At 41.7% G+C, this 16,605-nt stretch overlaps 1 protein-coding gene across 4 annotated transcripts in view; it reads left to right on the top strand.

Moving 5' to 3' along the window:
- The window catches only part of ZC3H12C (zinc finger CCCH-type containing 12C), an 82,590-nt gene that overhangs the window by 51,792 nt on the left and 14,193 nt on the right, over nucleotides 1-16,605 (top strand). For all 4 annotated transcript variants that reach the window (XM_073239276.1, XM_037026626.2, XM_037026627.2 and 1 more), the window contains exon 3: nucleotides 3,497-3,636. In XM_073239276.1, the coding sequence (XP_073095377.1) occupies nucleotides 3,497-3,636 (140 nt within the window). The remainder of the gene's footprint in view (nucleotides 1-3,496; nucleotides 3,637-16,605) is intronic.

Below are 16,605 nucleotides of genomic sequence, written 5' to 3'. Positions count from 1 at the left end.
AACTTAGGCATTTCTCTAGTTGGGCTAAATCTCCTAAGGAGAAAGGGATGTGAACGCGCACGATGCCTTCGGATTCTGCTACCTCCCGGAGGGGGGCGATAATTTTGGGAGGCTCTCGGGACCGAGTCTGAGGGGGACTGAAGGGTTCTGCCTCAGTCTTGGGGGGAGTGACGTGGTCTAGCCGCGCCTAGTTGAGCAGGTCCTGAAGTGCAGAAGGGGGTGGGGCAAAGAAAATAAAGATAGAATCGGACCCACGTGTCGCCAGCTAGCAGCCCAGCTGCTTGCCTCTGCCACTCTAGTTAGGCTTGAACTCACAACTCTGAGGTTAAGAGTCCCATGCTCTACTAACTGAGCTACAGCAGGGCTACAGTTAACTGCTCATGGAATGCGTAAACAATGTTCTTTGTTCTCCATTCCTGCCACATCGGCAAGTGGGAGAAGGGCATAGCTAGAAGCAGGGGCGGTGTTTCTACACATCTTCAAGGTCTCCCTATTTTCAGAGTGAGGAGTCTTGGCTCATCTTCGAGGACAAGATATGTTTTTGTGGACAGATAACTTCTAAGGACTGCACCGGTTGTTCCCTAGCTTGTGCTTTCCCATGCTGCGTTCAGACATGGGGGAAGGTGCTTTCCCATTCTCCCTACAAACATGTGAGAAGAGAGAGGTGGTCCTTAACAGGGGAGAAACAGGTGATGAGGGCAAAGACAGAGGAGGCCCCTGGGACCTAGTTAAAGGGGGCTGAAAGGCTCAGGCTTAATCTGCAGGGAATGAAGGTGGAGGAGGTGAGATGGGGAGGAGATGGTGGGGGAGGAAAGGAGAAGGGCTGTTGTAGGAGAAGAAGGGGAAGGGAGTGAACAGGAGGCTTCTACGGGGGCGGCGGCTTGCAGGCTAGGAGAACTTGGGAGGCCGTGGGTGGAGGAGGAGGCGGAAAGCTTCCATATAGGGAATCTCCTTCCATTTTTTCAGGCGCTGGCAGTAGTTAAAGAGATTGCGAGTGATGTTAGGAACAAGAGTTCCCCCTGCGGGCCATTGGTTGTTATTGTCTAGTGGGTATGTCGGCCAATCTTGGGAGCAATATTTACGGAGAAGTTTTGGTTTTATATCAGGCGTTAGGGAGAGGGTAGCCAGATGCTTAAGCAGGCATTCAAGAGGTGAACTTTCAGGGACGGATGAGGAGGCTCCCATGGCTAAAGGACAGAGAAGGAGACAAACAGGGGAAGATGAACGGAGATTCAGACCGCAAGGAGACAAAGGGCGTCCCCGATGATCCTTGGTGGTCTGCAGAAACTCGTATACAAGTCGGAATTTCTTAGGAAGTGTGGATCATCACCCAGACTTCCCTAAGAAGGCAGTTTGCCAGAGTCACGAGGTACCTAGCACTAGGAGTTTTCAGCAGACAGAACAGATTTCGGCGGACGGAGCAGAAGGGGGAGGGAGCGTTCTCATCCACAAAGGAGTCACCTCGTTTATGGCTGTTGGGGGTGGGGCCTGAGAGTCTGCCGCAGCTGTGAAGGCCTGAGGCGGGGATTTATGGCTGTCGGAGGAGGGGCCTGAGGGTCCGCCGCAGCCCTGAAGGCCTAAGGCAGGGAGAGTTCCCTTCTCGTCCCCGAGCGTCAGGACCTTGCCAGATGATCACGGTCAATAGCACTGCGATAGCTCGGGGAAGAGTGGCCCACCCCAGGGAAATTTTGCTTAAAAAGTTTCGGCACTGATGGAAGGGACGGTGAATGCGTTTATGACTGTCGGAGGAGGGGCCTGAGGGTCCGCCGCAGCCGTAAAGGCTTGAGGCGGGGATTTATGGCTGTTGGAGGAGGGGCCTGAGGGTCCGCCGCAGCCGTGAAGGCCTGAGGTGAGGAGAGTTCACTCCTCATCCCCGAGAGTCAGGGCCTTGCCGGACGATCACAGTCAATGGCACTGTGATAGCTTGGGGAAGAGTGGCCCACTCCGGGGGGAAAACTTACCTAAAGGCCAGAGAGGAGTGGTTAGTGTGATGAGCCAGCGCTGGAAAAAGAGGATGAGGGCAAGCTGCTGCTGGTGTCGGGGGGAAGACGGGGCCCAGTTGGGGTGTCCTGTCTCCCAGGTTTCGGCACCAATGAAAGGAAAGGAGCGACACACAGCAGCAATTCACCGGAGAATTCCGCTTTATTAGGGAAAGGTGCTGGGTTCTATAGGAAGGGGCATGAATTGATTGAGGTGTCACATCTACGGGGCTGGTGGCTGTTGGCTAGGTGCTGGGATTGGGAGGGGAGTGAGAGGTGATTGGGCTTCAGGTGGCGCCGGTGGGAACTGAGGACCCTGAAGAGAAGCTGGAAGTTTGCCATCATCTTACTGGTGGGGGCCCTTCACTTCCTACCAAGAAAATGTGACCCCAAACTCCCACTTCCCTTCTCTCTTTCTCTGAAAAGTTCCAGTGCATCTATCTAATTTCACTTCTGATCTTGCCCCAGACCATTAGGATGGGTATATGGAACATAAACAGTTCCTGCAGTTTGCTTTATAGCCTTCAATATCTACAAAGCAAGTTGGTCATATATTTAGATTGTTCTACTGCTTCCCAAGGGACCACTAAAACAATATATCAGTACAGCTAATGTTTGACTTGTGTTAAAAGTTAACAAAGCATTTACCTTATTTCATTCAGTCCTCTTGGCCCCAAACAGTAAGGAATATCTATCTCCATTACAGATAAGAAATGGAGACTTCAGAGCTCAAACTGTAAAAGAAGGCAATTACTGCATTCAGTGCAGGCGACTCTATCTTTAAAAACAGAAAGCAATGTTATTTTGAATTATTAAAGTGCACAGGCAGAACCTGGTACTTTATAAATATTTATTGAATGACTACACTTTTACTTGGGCGCTTACTTTGAGGCACTAAGGCTGGTAATCCAGCTCTTGAATACTCTCTTTGTCATCATTAATCCTCGTCCAGCACAATATTGTTAATTGTCTTTTTATTGACATAAAAAAGTCTTTCTTGTATGAAATTAAGCATTGTGAACATGTTTTTCTTTTAATGTATGTTGGTTTACATTGGTCACCTGATAAATTTTGGGCATTACTTAATCATTGGATTGAAATATATGCATAACAACTCTTTGAAAAGGACATTTTTAGAAAACTCACAAGTATTCCTTTCAAGTGTTTTTACAGATTTTTTTCTATGTGACTTCTTTTTCTTACATTTGATTGAAATTATTCGTGCTATTGTTGAGACCCCTATCTTTCTGACTAGTTAACCTTTACAGCTTTACATTTGAAAACTCACTTTTCTTTATTCTCCATACAATAATTCCTATTTTCTTATTTTTTCCTCACATTCAACTTTTAAACTGTGCCAGTATTTCTCTGAGCTATAAATTCCATCTTAAATTTGAAATTTAATTGTATTTTATTACTATTATGTAATTATGTGATCATTTCTCTTTATACATTTGAATTAACTAAATTGAATTTAGGTTTTGTTGTGTTTTAAGTGTTCTAAAATAATCTTTCAGCCATGGAAACAAAGAAGTATTTTCCTGCCGAGGAATAAAGTTGGCAGTAGATTGGTTTTTGGAAAGAGGCCACAAAGATGTTACAGTTTTTGTTCCTGCTTGGAGAAAAGAGCAATCCCGACCTGATGCTCTTATTACAGGTAAGTCCTATTAGTTCATTGTTCTGAGCTTCCATAGGTACCTGTGCGGGTCTCTGGCACTGTCAGGTATTTCTTTGAATAATATGTTAATCTGTTTCTGTTTGTACTCAGTCACAAGAAAGTGTGACTGCCACATTCTCTTGGGAGTTGCTGAGACCAGCTCTGCAAACCACCTGAACCTGAGAGGAGTGGGTGGGAGATGCAAGAAAGACACAGAAATAAATCAAAGTTGGGGTCAGGAGGTCCACAGGCCGCTGGTGGTGGACAAGTGACGTAGGTTTATTTCACAGCACAGCTTATGTACACAGGCTCACTTCTGTGAACTGCCCACAGTGATCTCACTTCCCGGTGTTCTCACTTCTGGATCTGGTGATCTCACTTCTGGCCTTCCACAGGAAGGGACATTTTTTAGTTTATAAACATCTAATTATGTTAACTAATCAGTAATCCTTGCTACACAAGCCTATTTAACTTTGTTTTTAGTTTGGAAACTTTTTTTTTTTTTTTGAGAGGGTATCTCTCATATTTATTGATCAAATGGTTGTTAACAACAATAAAATTCTGTACAGGGGAGTCAATGCTCAATGCACAATCATTAATCCATCTCAAGCCTAATTCTTGTCAGTCTCCAATCTTCTGAAGCATAACAAACAAGTTCTTACATGGTGAACGAATTCTTACATAGTGAATAAGTTCTTACATGGTGAACAGTACAAGGGCATTCATCACAGAAACTTTCGGTTTTGATCACGCATTATGAAGTATAAACAATCAGGTCAAATATGAATATTTGTTTGATTTTTATACTTGATTTATATGTGGATCCCACATTTCTCCCTTTATTATTATTATTTTTATTTTTAATAAAATGCTGAAGTGGTAGGTAGATGCAAGATAAAGGTAGAAAACATAGTTTAGTGTTGTAAGAGAGCAATTGTAGAAGATTATGTGTGTACCTATAGACTATGTGCTAATCCGAGCTAGACAAGGGCAATAAAACATCCACAGATACAGAAGCTTTCTCTCAAAGGGGGGGGGGAGGTTCTAAGCTTTACCACTGTTGTTTCCCGATTTCTCACCTGATAGCCCCCCTGCGACTGTGCCTGTCTTAGGTTGTTCCTCCCTTGAGGAATCTTACCTGTCTCTGGCTAACCAGTCATCTTCCGGGGCCATACAGGGAAATGTAAAGTTGGTAAGTGAGAGAGAAGCCATATTGTTTGAAAAGGTTAGCTTTTTGCTTTTTGCAGATTTATGCCCTGTGGCTTCTATGCCCAGCATTTGTCTCAAGGTATCTTTACCACCTGGAGGAATTATGATGCTCAGTAAATTCGATATGAGGCACGAATTCTATTTAAGGGTTGTAATTAGGAAGGAAGAAGGAAAGCTATAGAGGTAGCATATGGAAGAAAACATGGGAGGATTGATTATTTCTTTGACATATCTTCTTGTAGAGTACGTTAAGCATGTATAGGTTTTAAACTACTAACTTGCGCACACATATTAACATATTAGGAATATGGTGACATAAACAAAGCAAATCTATAATTACCAGCCATCTCTAGTGAAGCCAGGAAAACCACTTAGGCACCCTAGGCATTTGTGAAAATTTGTCTATGATATGATGGATATTGTCCAACTGTACTTGAACAGTCTGACAGAAATCAGACAAATTAAAGCAACCCATTTCTGGGATCTGTTCATATCCCATATGTTCTTTTAACCGTACATAGTCTGTAGTTGTAAGATTTTGGAGCGCTACAACTTGTACTTCTCCTAATTCTTGGTTGAGTTCCAGCAGTATAGATCCAGTCAAATTTGTTGTTTTACTGTATGCACAGGCCAGCTTAGATATCTCCTTCTTCATTACAATGGCAAGTCCAGGAAATGGAGGGATGGATGCAGCTACAACTGCAGCATCGCCTGGATCTTTGTGGAGGTTTTTTGATGATCATCTTCTGGTATGAGTCTTCCAGAGAGTGGTGATGTTGGAAGTTCTTCATATCGTATCTTAGTTCATTTTCTGGGTAGCCAAATTAGGCTTTGATTTCTGTATAGAAACAAACAGACCCTTTGCCCATACTTTAATATGCCCTTTATACCATTGTGTAGAACTCATTGGAGGTCACCACACAGGAACTGCTTTTTTTTTAATTTTTTTTTTATTAAGAGGAATATTATCACAAAAGTGTACCTCCATAGCCGATCATCTGACACCCTTTAAGTGATCAAAATTAAGGATATTTAAAGCTTGCTTTAATCTTTGATTTACCATTAGTTTTATCCTATCAAGGAGTAATCCCCCTTTTCTTTCTTTCTTTTTTTTTTTTTAATCTTTAATCTACACTTACTATGTTTACTAGGCTCTCCCGTATACCAGGCCCCCCTATAAACCACATTACAGTCACTGTCCATCAGGATAGCAAAATGTTGTAGAATCACTACTTGTCCTCTCTGTGTTGTACAGCCCTCCCCTTTCTCCCTCCCCCCCATGCATGCTCATCTTAATACGCCCTTTCTTCTTCCCCCCCCTTATCCCTCCCTCACCATCCATCCTCCCCAGTCCCTTTCCCTTTGGTACCTGTTAGTCCATTTTTGGGTTCTGTAATACCGCTGCTATTTTGTTCCTTCAGTTTTTCCTTTGTTCTTATACTCCTCAGATGAGTGAAATCATTTGGTATTGCTCTTTCTCTGCTTGGCTTATTTCACTGAGCATAATACCCTCCAGTTCCATCCATGCTCCTGCAAATGGTAGGATTTCCCCTCTTCTTATGGCTGAGTAGTATTCCATTGTGTATATGTACCACTTCTTCTTTATCCATTCATCTACCGACGGACATTTAGGCTGCTTCCAATTCTTGGCTATTGTAAATAGTGCTGCGATAAACATAGGGGTGCATCTGTCTTTTCTCAAACTTGATTGCTGCGTTCTTAGGGTAAATTCCTAGGAGTGGAATTCTTGGGTCAAATGGTAGGTCTGTTTTAAGCATTTTGATAAACCTCCATACTGCTTTCCACAATGGCTGAACTAATTTACATTCCCACCAGCAGTGTAGGAGGGTTCCTCTTTCTCCACAGCCTCGCTAATATTTGTTGTTGTTTGTCTTTTGGATGGCAGCCATCCTGACTGGTGTGAGGTGATACCTCCGTGTAGTTTTAATCTGCATCTCTCTGATAATTAGCGATGTGAAGCATCTTTTCATGTATCTGTTGGCCGTCTGTATTTCTTTCTTAGAGAACTGTCTGTTCAGTTCCTCTGCCCATTTTTTAATTGGGTCATTTGTTTTTTGTTTGTTGAGGCATGTGAGCTCTTCATATATTCTGGACGTCAAGCCTTTATCGGATCTGTCATTTTCAAATATATTCTCCCATACTGTAGGGTTCCTTTTTGTTCTATTGATGGTGTCTTTTGCTGTACAGAAGCTTTTCAGCTTAATATACTCCCACTTGTTCATTTTTGCTGTTGTTTTCCTTGCCCGGGGAGATATGTTCAAGAAGACGTCACTCATGTTTATGTCTAATAGGTTTTTGCCTATGTTTTTTTCCAAGAGTTTAATGGTTTCATGACTTACATTCAGGTCTTTGATCCATTTTGAGTTTACTTTTTTATATGGGGTCAGACAATGATCCAGTTTCATTCTCCTACATGTAGGTGTCCAGTTTTGCCACCACCATCTGTTAAAGAGACTGTCATTTTGCCATTGTATGTCCATGGCTCCTTTATTAAATATTAATTGACCATATATGTTTGGGTTAATTTCTGGAGTCTCTAATCTGTTCCACTGGTCTGTGGCTCTGTTCTTGTGCCAGTACCAAATTGTCTTGATTCCTATGGCTTTGTAGTAGAGCTTGAAGTTTGGGAGTGAGATCCCCCCTACTTTATTCTTCTTTTTCAGGATTGCTTTGGCTATTCGGGGTCTGTGGTGTTTCCTTATGAATTTTTGAGTTATTTGCTCCAGTTCATTGAAGAATGTTGCTGGTAATTTGATAGGGATTGCATCAAATCAGTATATTGCTTTGGGCAGGATGGCCTTTTTGACGATATTAATTCTTCCTAGCTATGAGCAGGGATGAGTTTCCATTTGTTAGTACCCCCTTTAATTTCTCTTAAGAGTGAGTTGTAATTTTCAGGGTATAGGTCTTTCACTTCTTTGGTTAGGTTTATTCCTAGGTATTTTATTCTTTTTGTTGCAATTGTGAATGGAATTGTTTTCCTGATTTCTCTTTCTATTGGTTCATTGTAGTGTATAGGAAAGCTACAGATTTCTGTGTGTTAATTTTGTATCCTACAACTTTGCTGTATTCCAGTATCAGTTCCAGTAGTTTTGGGGTGGAGTCTTTAGGGTTTTTTATGTACAATATCATGTCATCTGCAAATAGTGACAGTTTAACTTTTTCTTTTCCAGTCTGGATTCCTTGTATTTCTTTGTTTTGTCTGATTGCCGTGGCTAGGACCTCCAGTACTATGTTAAATAACAGTGGGGAGAGTGGGTATCCCTGTCTAGTTCCCGATGTCAGAGAAAAGCTTTCAGCTTCTCGCTGTTCAGTATAATGTTGGCGGTGTATTTATCATATATGGCCTTTATTATGTTGAGGTACTTGCCTTCTATTCCCATTTTGCTGAGAGTTTTTATCATGAATGGATGTTGAATTTTGTCAAATGCTTTTTCAGCATCTATGGAGATGATCATGTGGTTTTTGTCTTTCTTTTTGTTGATGTGGTGGATGATGTTGATAGATTTTCGAATGTTGTACCATCCTTGCATCCCTGGGATGAATCCCAGTTGGTCATGGTGTACGATCCTTTTGATATATTTTTTGAATTCGGTTTGCTAATATTTTGTTGAGTATTTTTGCATCTACATTCATCAGGGGTATTGGTCTGTAATTTTCTTTTTTGGTGGGGTCTTTGCCTGGTTTTGGTATTAGGATGATGTTGGCTTCGTAGAATGAGTTTGGGAGTATTCCCTCCTCTTCTATTTTTTGGAACACTTTAAGGAGAATGGGTATTATGTCTTCTCTGTGTGTCTGATAAAATTCCGACGTAAATCCATCCGGCCCGGGGTTTTGTTCTTGAGTAGTTTTTCGATTACCGTTTCAATTCTTTGCTCGTAGTTGGTTTGTTTAACTTTTGTGTTTCTTCCTTGGTCAGTCTTGGGAGGTTGTATTTTTCTAGGAAGTTGTCCATTTCTTCTAGGTTTTCCAGCTTGTTGGAATGTAGGTTTTCATACTAGTCTTTAATAATTCTTTGTATTTCTGTGAAGTCTGTCATGTATATTTCGTTCTCATTTCTGATGCTGTTGATTTGTGTTGATTCTCTTTTTCTCTTAATAAGTTTGGCCAGAGGCTTATCTATTTTGTTTATTTTCTCAAAGAACCAGCTCTTGGTTTCGTTGATTTTTGCTATTGTTTTATTCTTCTCAATTTTGTTTATTTTTTCTCTGATCTTTATTGTGTCCCTCCTTCTGCTGACTTTAGGCCTCATTTATTCTTCTTTTTCCAGTTTCGATAATTGTGATGTTAGAGTATTCATTTGGGATTGTTCTTCCTTCTTCAAGTGTGCCTGGATCACTATATACCTTCCTCTTAAGACTGGTTTCGCTGCGTACCACAGAAGCTGGGGCTTTGTGTTGTTGTTGTCATTTGTTTCTATATATTCCTTGATCTCTATTTTGATTTGTTCATTGATCCATTGATTATTTAGAAGCATGTTGTTAAGCCTCCATGTGTTTGTGAGCCTTTTTATTTTCTTTGTAGAATTTATTTCTAGTTTTATACCTTTGTGGTCTGAAAAATTGGTTTGTAGAATTTCAATATTTTGGAATTTATGGAGGCTCTTTTTGTGAGCTAGTATGTGGTCTATTCTGGAGAATGTTCCATGTGCACTTGAGAAGAATGTATATCCTGTTGCCTTTGGATGTAGAGTTCGGTAGATGTCTATTAGGTCCATCTGTTCTGATGTGTTGTTCAGTGCCTGTGTGTCCTTACTTATTTTCTGCCCAGTGGATCTATCCTTTGGGGTGAGTGGTGTGTTGAAGTCTCCTAAGATGAATGCATTGCAGTCTATTTCCCTCTTTCGTTCTGTTAGTATTTGTTTCACATATGCTGGTGGTCCTGTGTTGGGTGCATATATATTTAGAGTGGTTATATCCTCTTGTTGAACTGAGCCCTTCATCATTATGTAGTGTCCTTCTTTATCTCTTGTTACTTTCTTTGTTTTGAAGTCTATTTTGTCTGATATTAGTACTGCAACCCCTGCTTTCTTCTCACTGTTCTTTGCCTGAAATATGTGTTTCCATCCCTTGACTTTTAGTCTGTGCATGTCTTTGGGTTTGAGGTGAGTTTCTTGTAAGCAGCATATAGATGGGTCTTGGTTTTTTATCCATTCTATTATTCTGTGTGTTTTGATTGGTGCATTAAGTCCATTTACATTTAGGGTGACTATTGAGAGATACGTACTTATTGCCATTGCAGGCTTTAGATTCGTGGTTACCAAAGTTCAAGTTTTGCCTCTTTCGTATCTTACTGCCTAACTTAGTTTGCTTACTGAGCCGTTATATACACTGGAGATTCTTTTCTTCTCTCCCTTCTTATTCCTCGTCCTCCATTCTTCATATGTTGTGTGTTTTGTTCTGTGCTCTTTTTAGGAGTGCTCCCATCTAGAGCAGTCCCTGTAAGATGCCCTGTAGAGGTGATTTGTGGGAAGCAAATTCCCTCAGCTTTTGCTTGTCTGGGAATTGTTTAATCCCGCAATCATATTTAAATGATAGTCGTGCTGGATACAGTATCCTTGGTTCAAGGCCCTTCTGTTTCATTGCATTAAATATATCATGCCATTCTCTTCTGGCCTCTAGGGTTTCTGTCGATAAGTCTCGTTAGCCTGATGGGTTTTCCTTTATAGGTGACTTTTTCTCTCTAGCTGCCTTTAACTCTTTCCTTGTCCTTGATCCTTGCCATTTTAATTATTATGTGTCTTCGTGTTGTCCTCCTTCGATCCTTTCTGTTGGGGGTTCTGTGTATTTCCGTGGTCTGTTCAATTATTTCCTTCCCCAGTTTGGGGAAGTTTTCTGCAATTAGTTCTTCAAAGAGACTTTCTATCCCTTTTCCTCTCTCTTCTTCTTCTGGTACCCCTATAATATGGATATTATTCCTTTTGTATTGGTCACATAGTTCTCTTAGTATTGTTTCGTTCCTGGAGATCCTTTTATCTCTCTCTATGTCAGCTTGTATACATTCCTGTTCTCTGGTTTCTATTCCTTCAGTGGTCTCTTGCATCTTATCCATTCTGCTTATAAATCCTTCCAGGGATTGTTTCACTTCTGTGATCTCCTTCCTGACATCTGTGATCTCCCTCTGGACTTCATCCCATTGCTCTTGCATTTTTCTCTGCATCTCATCCTATTGCTCTTGCATTTTTCTCTGCATCTCTGTCAGCATGCTCATGATTTTTATTTTGAGTTCTTTTTCAGGAGGACTGGTTAGGTCTGTCTCCTCAGGTGTTGTGTCTGTGATCTTTGTCTGCCTGTAGTTTTGCCTTTTCATGGTGATAGAGATAGTTTGCAGAGCTGGTACGAGTGACCGCTGGAAGAGCTGTCCTTCTTGTTGGTTTGTAGCCTTCCTCTCCTGGGAGAATAGCGATCTCTAGTGGCTTGTGCTTTGCAGCTGTGCGCAGACAGGGCTTCTGCTTCCTGCTCTGTTGCTATGGAGTTTATCTCTGCTGTTCTGTGGGCGTGGCCTGGCTGGGGCTGCTCCTGCAAAATGTTGGAGCCCCGTTGGAGGGGTAGCAGCTGGGAGAGTATTTATCTCTATAAGGTCCCTCTGTGCTCCCTGCTGCCCAGGGGGTTAGAGTGCCCAGAGATCCCCAGATCCCCTGCCTCTGGTCTAAGTGTCCTGTCCTGCCCCTTTAAGACTTCGAAAAAGCACCCTCCATATCAAAACAACAACAGCAACAACAAAAGAGGAAAAAAGAAAAAAAATTTTTAAATATATAATTTTTTTAAAAAAAGGAAAAGCACGCAATTTTCTTTCTCCTCAGGCGCCGGTGTCAGGCACCTGCTCACTGGTCTTGCTTCCCTGTTTCCCTAGTATTGGGGTCCCTGTCCCTTTAAGGCTTCCAAAAAGGACTCGCCAAAAAAAAAAAAATCCGGTCCCGTTTCCTTTTTCTCCGGCGTCAGCCTCAGGCACCCGCTTACCGTTCCTGCCGTCCTGTGTCCCTAGTATCCAGGACCCCACGCATGCACTGTGTCTGTGCTCTGTTCTGGAATCCTGGGGCTGGGTGTTCAGCAGTCCTGGGCTCCCTCCCTGTTGACTCTTCTCCTCCCGCTGGGGGCTGGGGGAAGGGGCGCTCGTGTCCCGCTGGGCCGGGGCTTGTATTTTACCCCCTTCGTGAGGCGCTGGGTTCTTGCAGGTGTGGATGTGGTCTGGATGTTGTCCTGTGTCCTCTGGTCTCTATTTTAGGAACAGTTGTCTTTTTTATATTTTCATAGATAAATGTGGTTTTTGGAGGAGATTTCTGCTGCTCTACTCAGGCCGCCATCTTGGCTCTGCCCCTAGTTTGGAAACTTTTTACTTCAAATTTTGTAAGATTCTGACCTTTAGAGACATGGTAGGAGCAGGAGACCCAGATTCAAATTTTGGCTTTGCCATTTTCTAGCCATAATACTTTGAGCAACACACTGATCCTCTTTGGACTCCAATTTTTATACCTGCTGTATGAAATTAGAGTAGGCAACAATCAAATTCTAGTGCCTTCAGATCAAAAAAGACCTTTAAGACCCTGGGGGCATGCTATCTGGTGTCAAGTAGAAGGAGATGACTGGATCCCAGTAAGTCTCTGTACTTTGCATTATTTTGTAATTATTAAGTAAATGTGTTTCAGACAGATGTCCTCAGTAACTGTTAATTGTTATTGCTGAACATTTTACTCAAATGCTTCTCAGCATCCAACCCTTTTTACCTCTCCACCTCCAACATTAAGAAAACCGTAGGACCTATGTGAAGGAAACTATAACACTTTTAAAATCAAAAACAAATGGAGAGACAACCTACCATGTACCTGAATGGAGGATTATTTTATGACTTTATTTTTATCTGTAATCATTACATCATTACTAAATGAGTGTAAGAATAGGTAGGCAAGTTATGGCAGAGTTCCATAGCTTGGAATAGGAGCCTACCTTATCTAAACTATAAAGTGGGAGAAGTAGATACAACTCAACCACTAGTACCTTTGGGGGAAAAAATACATATTCAGATCTTTATCTTTCACCACATAACAATAAATTCCAGATGACTGAAGAATTAATTGTTAAAAATCAAACCATTAGAGACTATAAATAGCCAGAGAAGAATTTTTTAAATTTAAAATTTTTAGAAGAAATTAGGAAGGAAAAGATAGATTTAATTGTATTAAACTTTTAACTTCTAAATTTTGGGAAACTTTATTTAAAATGAACTCTTTTATTGGCCTAAAAAAAAATTCAACAAAGAAATTTAAAAATTCCTGTCCTGAATGTATAAAGAATTGATATACCTTGATAAAGAGAAAGCTCTCCCCAGTATATAAATGGTAACATGTAAGAAAAGATAGCTCACAGTGAAAGGGTATCTCGCAGCGACCCCTCTTACCCAGAACTACTCAGGAGACACAGGCCCACGCAAGAGACTTTATTATCTGAAAGAGAGTGGCTGCTCCAGAAGCGGGTGGGGAGAGAGGGAGAGAGAGCAGGGGGACAGAGAGACAGAGACAAAGAGAGCAGTGAGACACAGAGAGAGAGAGAGCTTGGTGCCTTTTATTGTGGCGGATCCGCTTGACCTGTTGCCTTGGGGGAGGGTCGGGATGTTTAGAGATAAGGCGGGGTAAGCCCAGGCAAGCTCTAGGCACGCCCAGGCATAATTCTCACTGGCTTCTGTGCTTGGGACAATGGGGCAAATGGAGGATAAATTACTATATTCTTACATTCCTCCCTTTTCTGTTTTATAAGTGGTAGAGGATTTGGGAAGGGGTGAAAGTTAGTCTTCAGTAACTGCTTCCTGCTGATTAGGGGCGATGAAGTTCATTTTTGTATTGGTGGAGGACGGTCATCAGATGAGCCCTTGGTCTTCAGTGGCGATGGCATTTTCCAGGTTCAATAAGGATCATCATCTTTGGAGAGGGGTTGGTAATCCTGTAATATAAACTGGTTAAAGGTTTGGTTAGAAATTTTTTGCATTTGGGCTGATTGCTATGTTTACATAGGGTGGCTGAATTAATAGCATTTTTTGGGACATATGTGTCGGCAGCAAAGCAACCTGTAGGGCAAAAGGAATCCTTGATGGTGCAATCTTTTGGGCAGTCTGAAACAGAAGAAAGGGCTGGCATTGGGAAGATAGGTCTGGTGAGAGAGTAAGTGTTGAGACCAGGGTTAACAATCCTGAGGCATGATGCATGGCAGTTGTAAGGGAGGTCTTAGGACTCTGTGCTGGCAGAAACTTCTTCAGTGATGAGTGGAAGTGGAGATGAGCAGCACGAAATGCGGAGAGTAAGAGGTCCTGTCAGGGTGGAGTAGGAACCTGTGGGAGATTTGGTGGGAGGGGAATAAACTGAGACAAACAGCTTAAGGTGGGAGTTGTGTATCTAGTGGGGAAGACCCTGGAGTTTAACTGCAGTTGGTGTGGAAAGGATTACTGTGTATGGTCTTTGCCATTTGGGAGTTAGGGATGGTGTTGCTTGGTGTTTGGAATGGGCATGGTTTGGAGAAGTTTTTTCCTGTCTATGGTAATGGCCTTGTAGCACAGGGAGAGCTTAACTCCCAGGTATGTGACCTGAGCGGCAGACAGCTAAACTATGGAGGGTGAAACTCAATAGCTGTGTTCTGAGAGAAAGTTTAAAAGGAGAATAATACCTTGTTGTGAGGTTTGTAGGGAGGGACTGCATGGGAGGAGATCAACTACATATTGAAGGAGGGTGGAGCTCAAGAGTAAGGGATTTGAGGTCTTGTGCTAGAGCCTGTCCAAAAAGGTGGGGACTATCCCTAAAGCCTTGGGGAAGGACTTGTTAAGTGTTCTCTGAATATTAAAAATTAACTTAAGGAATTTCCTGCCTTGATTTTTCTCTGGGATACTGGCATCTTGGTCTGGGAGCATATCAAAAAGCTGCCTGCTCAGCTCCTAAGGTGGGCTGAGGTATTGCCTATTTGCTAAATAATCCTGCCTTTTACTATGCCGTCTACAGCTGGGTCTGCATGCTAAATTAGTTGCTCAGTTTGCAAAATTACCTTGTCAGATCTGAAGGAGGAAAGACAGCACATAGGCCTAGGCCTTTTAGTATGCTAAAGTGAATCTTATACACGATTATGAATGATTAGCATAACAAAACTTGTGCTACTCTTCTTTATCTGGGGAACATTAACTGATCTCACTGAAGAATGATTCTAGAGCTTAATGTTCAATATAGTTTTAGTAGGGGGTGGGTTTCCTAGCATGTAGTTACATTGCTCTGACTGCAGATATCTTGCCTTGCTTTCTCTAGAGGCTCTCACCTTATTCTAAGCCTATAGTCCGTCTCATTCCCCCCTCTACAGATGGAGACCCTAGCTGCTGCTAGGGAAAGGGGGGCGATGACTGCTCTGGCTGCTTCATGCTGAGAGGGGGTGCAGTAAAGGGTGCAGTTAGGTCTCCATCACTGGTCAGTTGAGAGGGCCTTGGAAGGTTGGCGTTTCTATTCTGGGTTTCATTTCTATTACTATTTGCAGTGTGGCTTCTAGGCAAGATAGAACAAATTGTTATTAGGATAAGTAGCAACATCTGGAGTTGGATTTTCCATTCTGGAAGGACAAACTTGATGAGATTAAGAATGCATGGCTGAATATGAGAACTAGAAATACAAAGAGTCTAATAGCGAATCATAGCCAGGTATCACGGGGAAACTAGAATTCTGGATCGAGTTTACATCTCAATGACTAGTATTAGGATTTAGTATAGAAAAGACTGCATTATTGAAACAATACTTTTCTCTAAAATCACCCTCATTTTTATTAGAAGTAGCCAGATTAAGAAAATAATGAACAGTTGGCTTGATTATTTGAATAAGTGCAGCAAGAAGAGCAATTGATTACATGGGATCTTTTAAATGTGTTTTGCTGGAACTTTTTGTAAGGAATTTCAGATTGAACTTTTAAGGGCTTCTTGAGGCCAGAAAGCCAAGCCAGACTTGCCATCATCTTGTGCCTGCAGTACCTGTAGATTTGGGTGAATTCCTCTCTTCCTGAGGTTCCTGCACCTGCCAGGAAGTGACCTTCTTTACTCACCTGGTAAGGCTGCTGGGAACTCTGTAAGCAAGGTACTAGGCCAGTTCTTCTAAGGGGCTTTGTTGGTGTTAAAAGTCAATCTTAGTTCCTTAAAGCTGTCTGTTCATATCTGAGTTTACACACGTGTCTCTCAGGTATGACATTCCAGTCAAAGCCTTGGTAATATAACCAGTGTTTTTAATTAGTCCTCTTACAAGGAAAGCAGATTCTTATTGAACTTATGCAAATAAACATACTGCCATGAACTATAAAAATAGTCACTGAGAGTTTTTAAATTCTGGAGGGATCAGGTAGAGAGAAAGATAAAGTTTCAATTCTGCTTATAAAGGCAGTTATTTACTAGACTGTTGTCAGTTTAAGAGAAAAAGCTTAAAACACTTCATCAACAACATTTGAAACAAAAAGCCACCAAATCATCTTCCTTAGTTTACTTAATCCTATGTAACTAATACCTGTTCTGCTGAAATCTAGTTTCTTACTAGTTTAGCAGTAATAAAACTGTGAATATAGATTGACAAAAGACTTACAAATGACAATGGTTAAAGATCTGATGAGAGCTTACTGTAAGACAGTTGTCATAAGGAAATTTAGATCTTTCTGTAATACAAAACATTCAGTAACAAAGTTTAGCATCATTCCCTGTGACACTGCCTTCTGGGTAATTAAGCAGGTAAATAAGCCAAAT

The sequence above is a fragment of the Manis javanica genome, chromosome 6, assembly GCF_040802235.1.
Source record: "Manis javanica isolate MJ-LG chromosome 6, MJ_LKY, whole genome shotgun sequence".
Classification (NCBI taxonomy): Eukaryota; Metazoa; Chordata; class Mammalia; order Pholidota; family Manidae; genus Manis; species Manis javanica.
The sequence above is the reverse complement of the archived record's forward strand: the minus strand, read 5'-3'. Positions and strand labels throughout refer to the sequence as shown.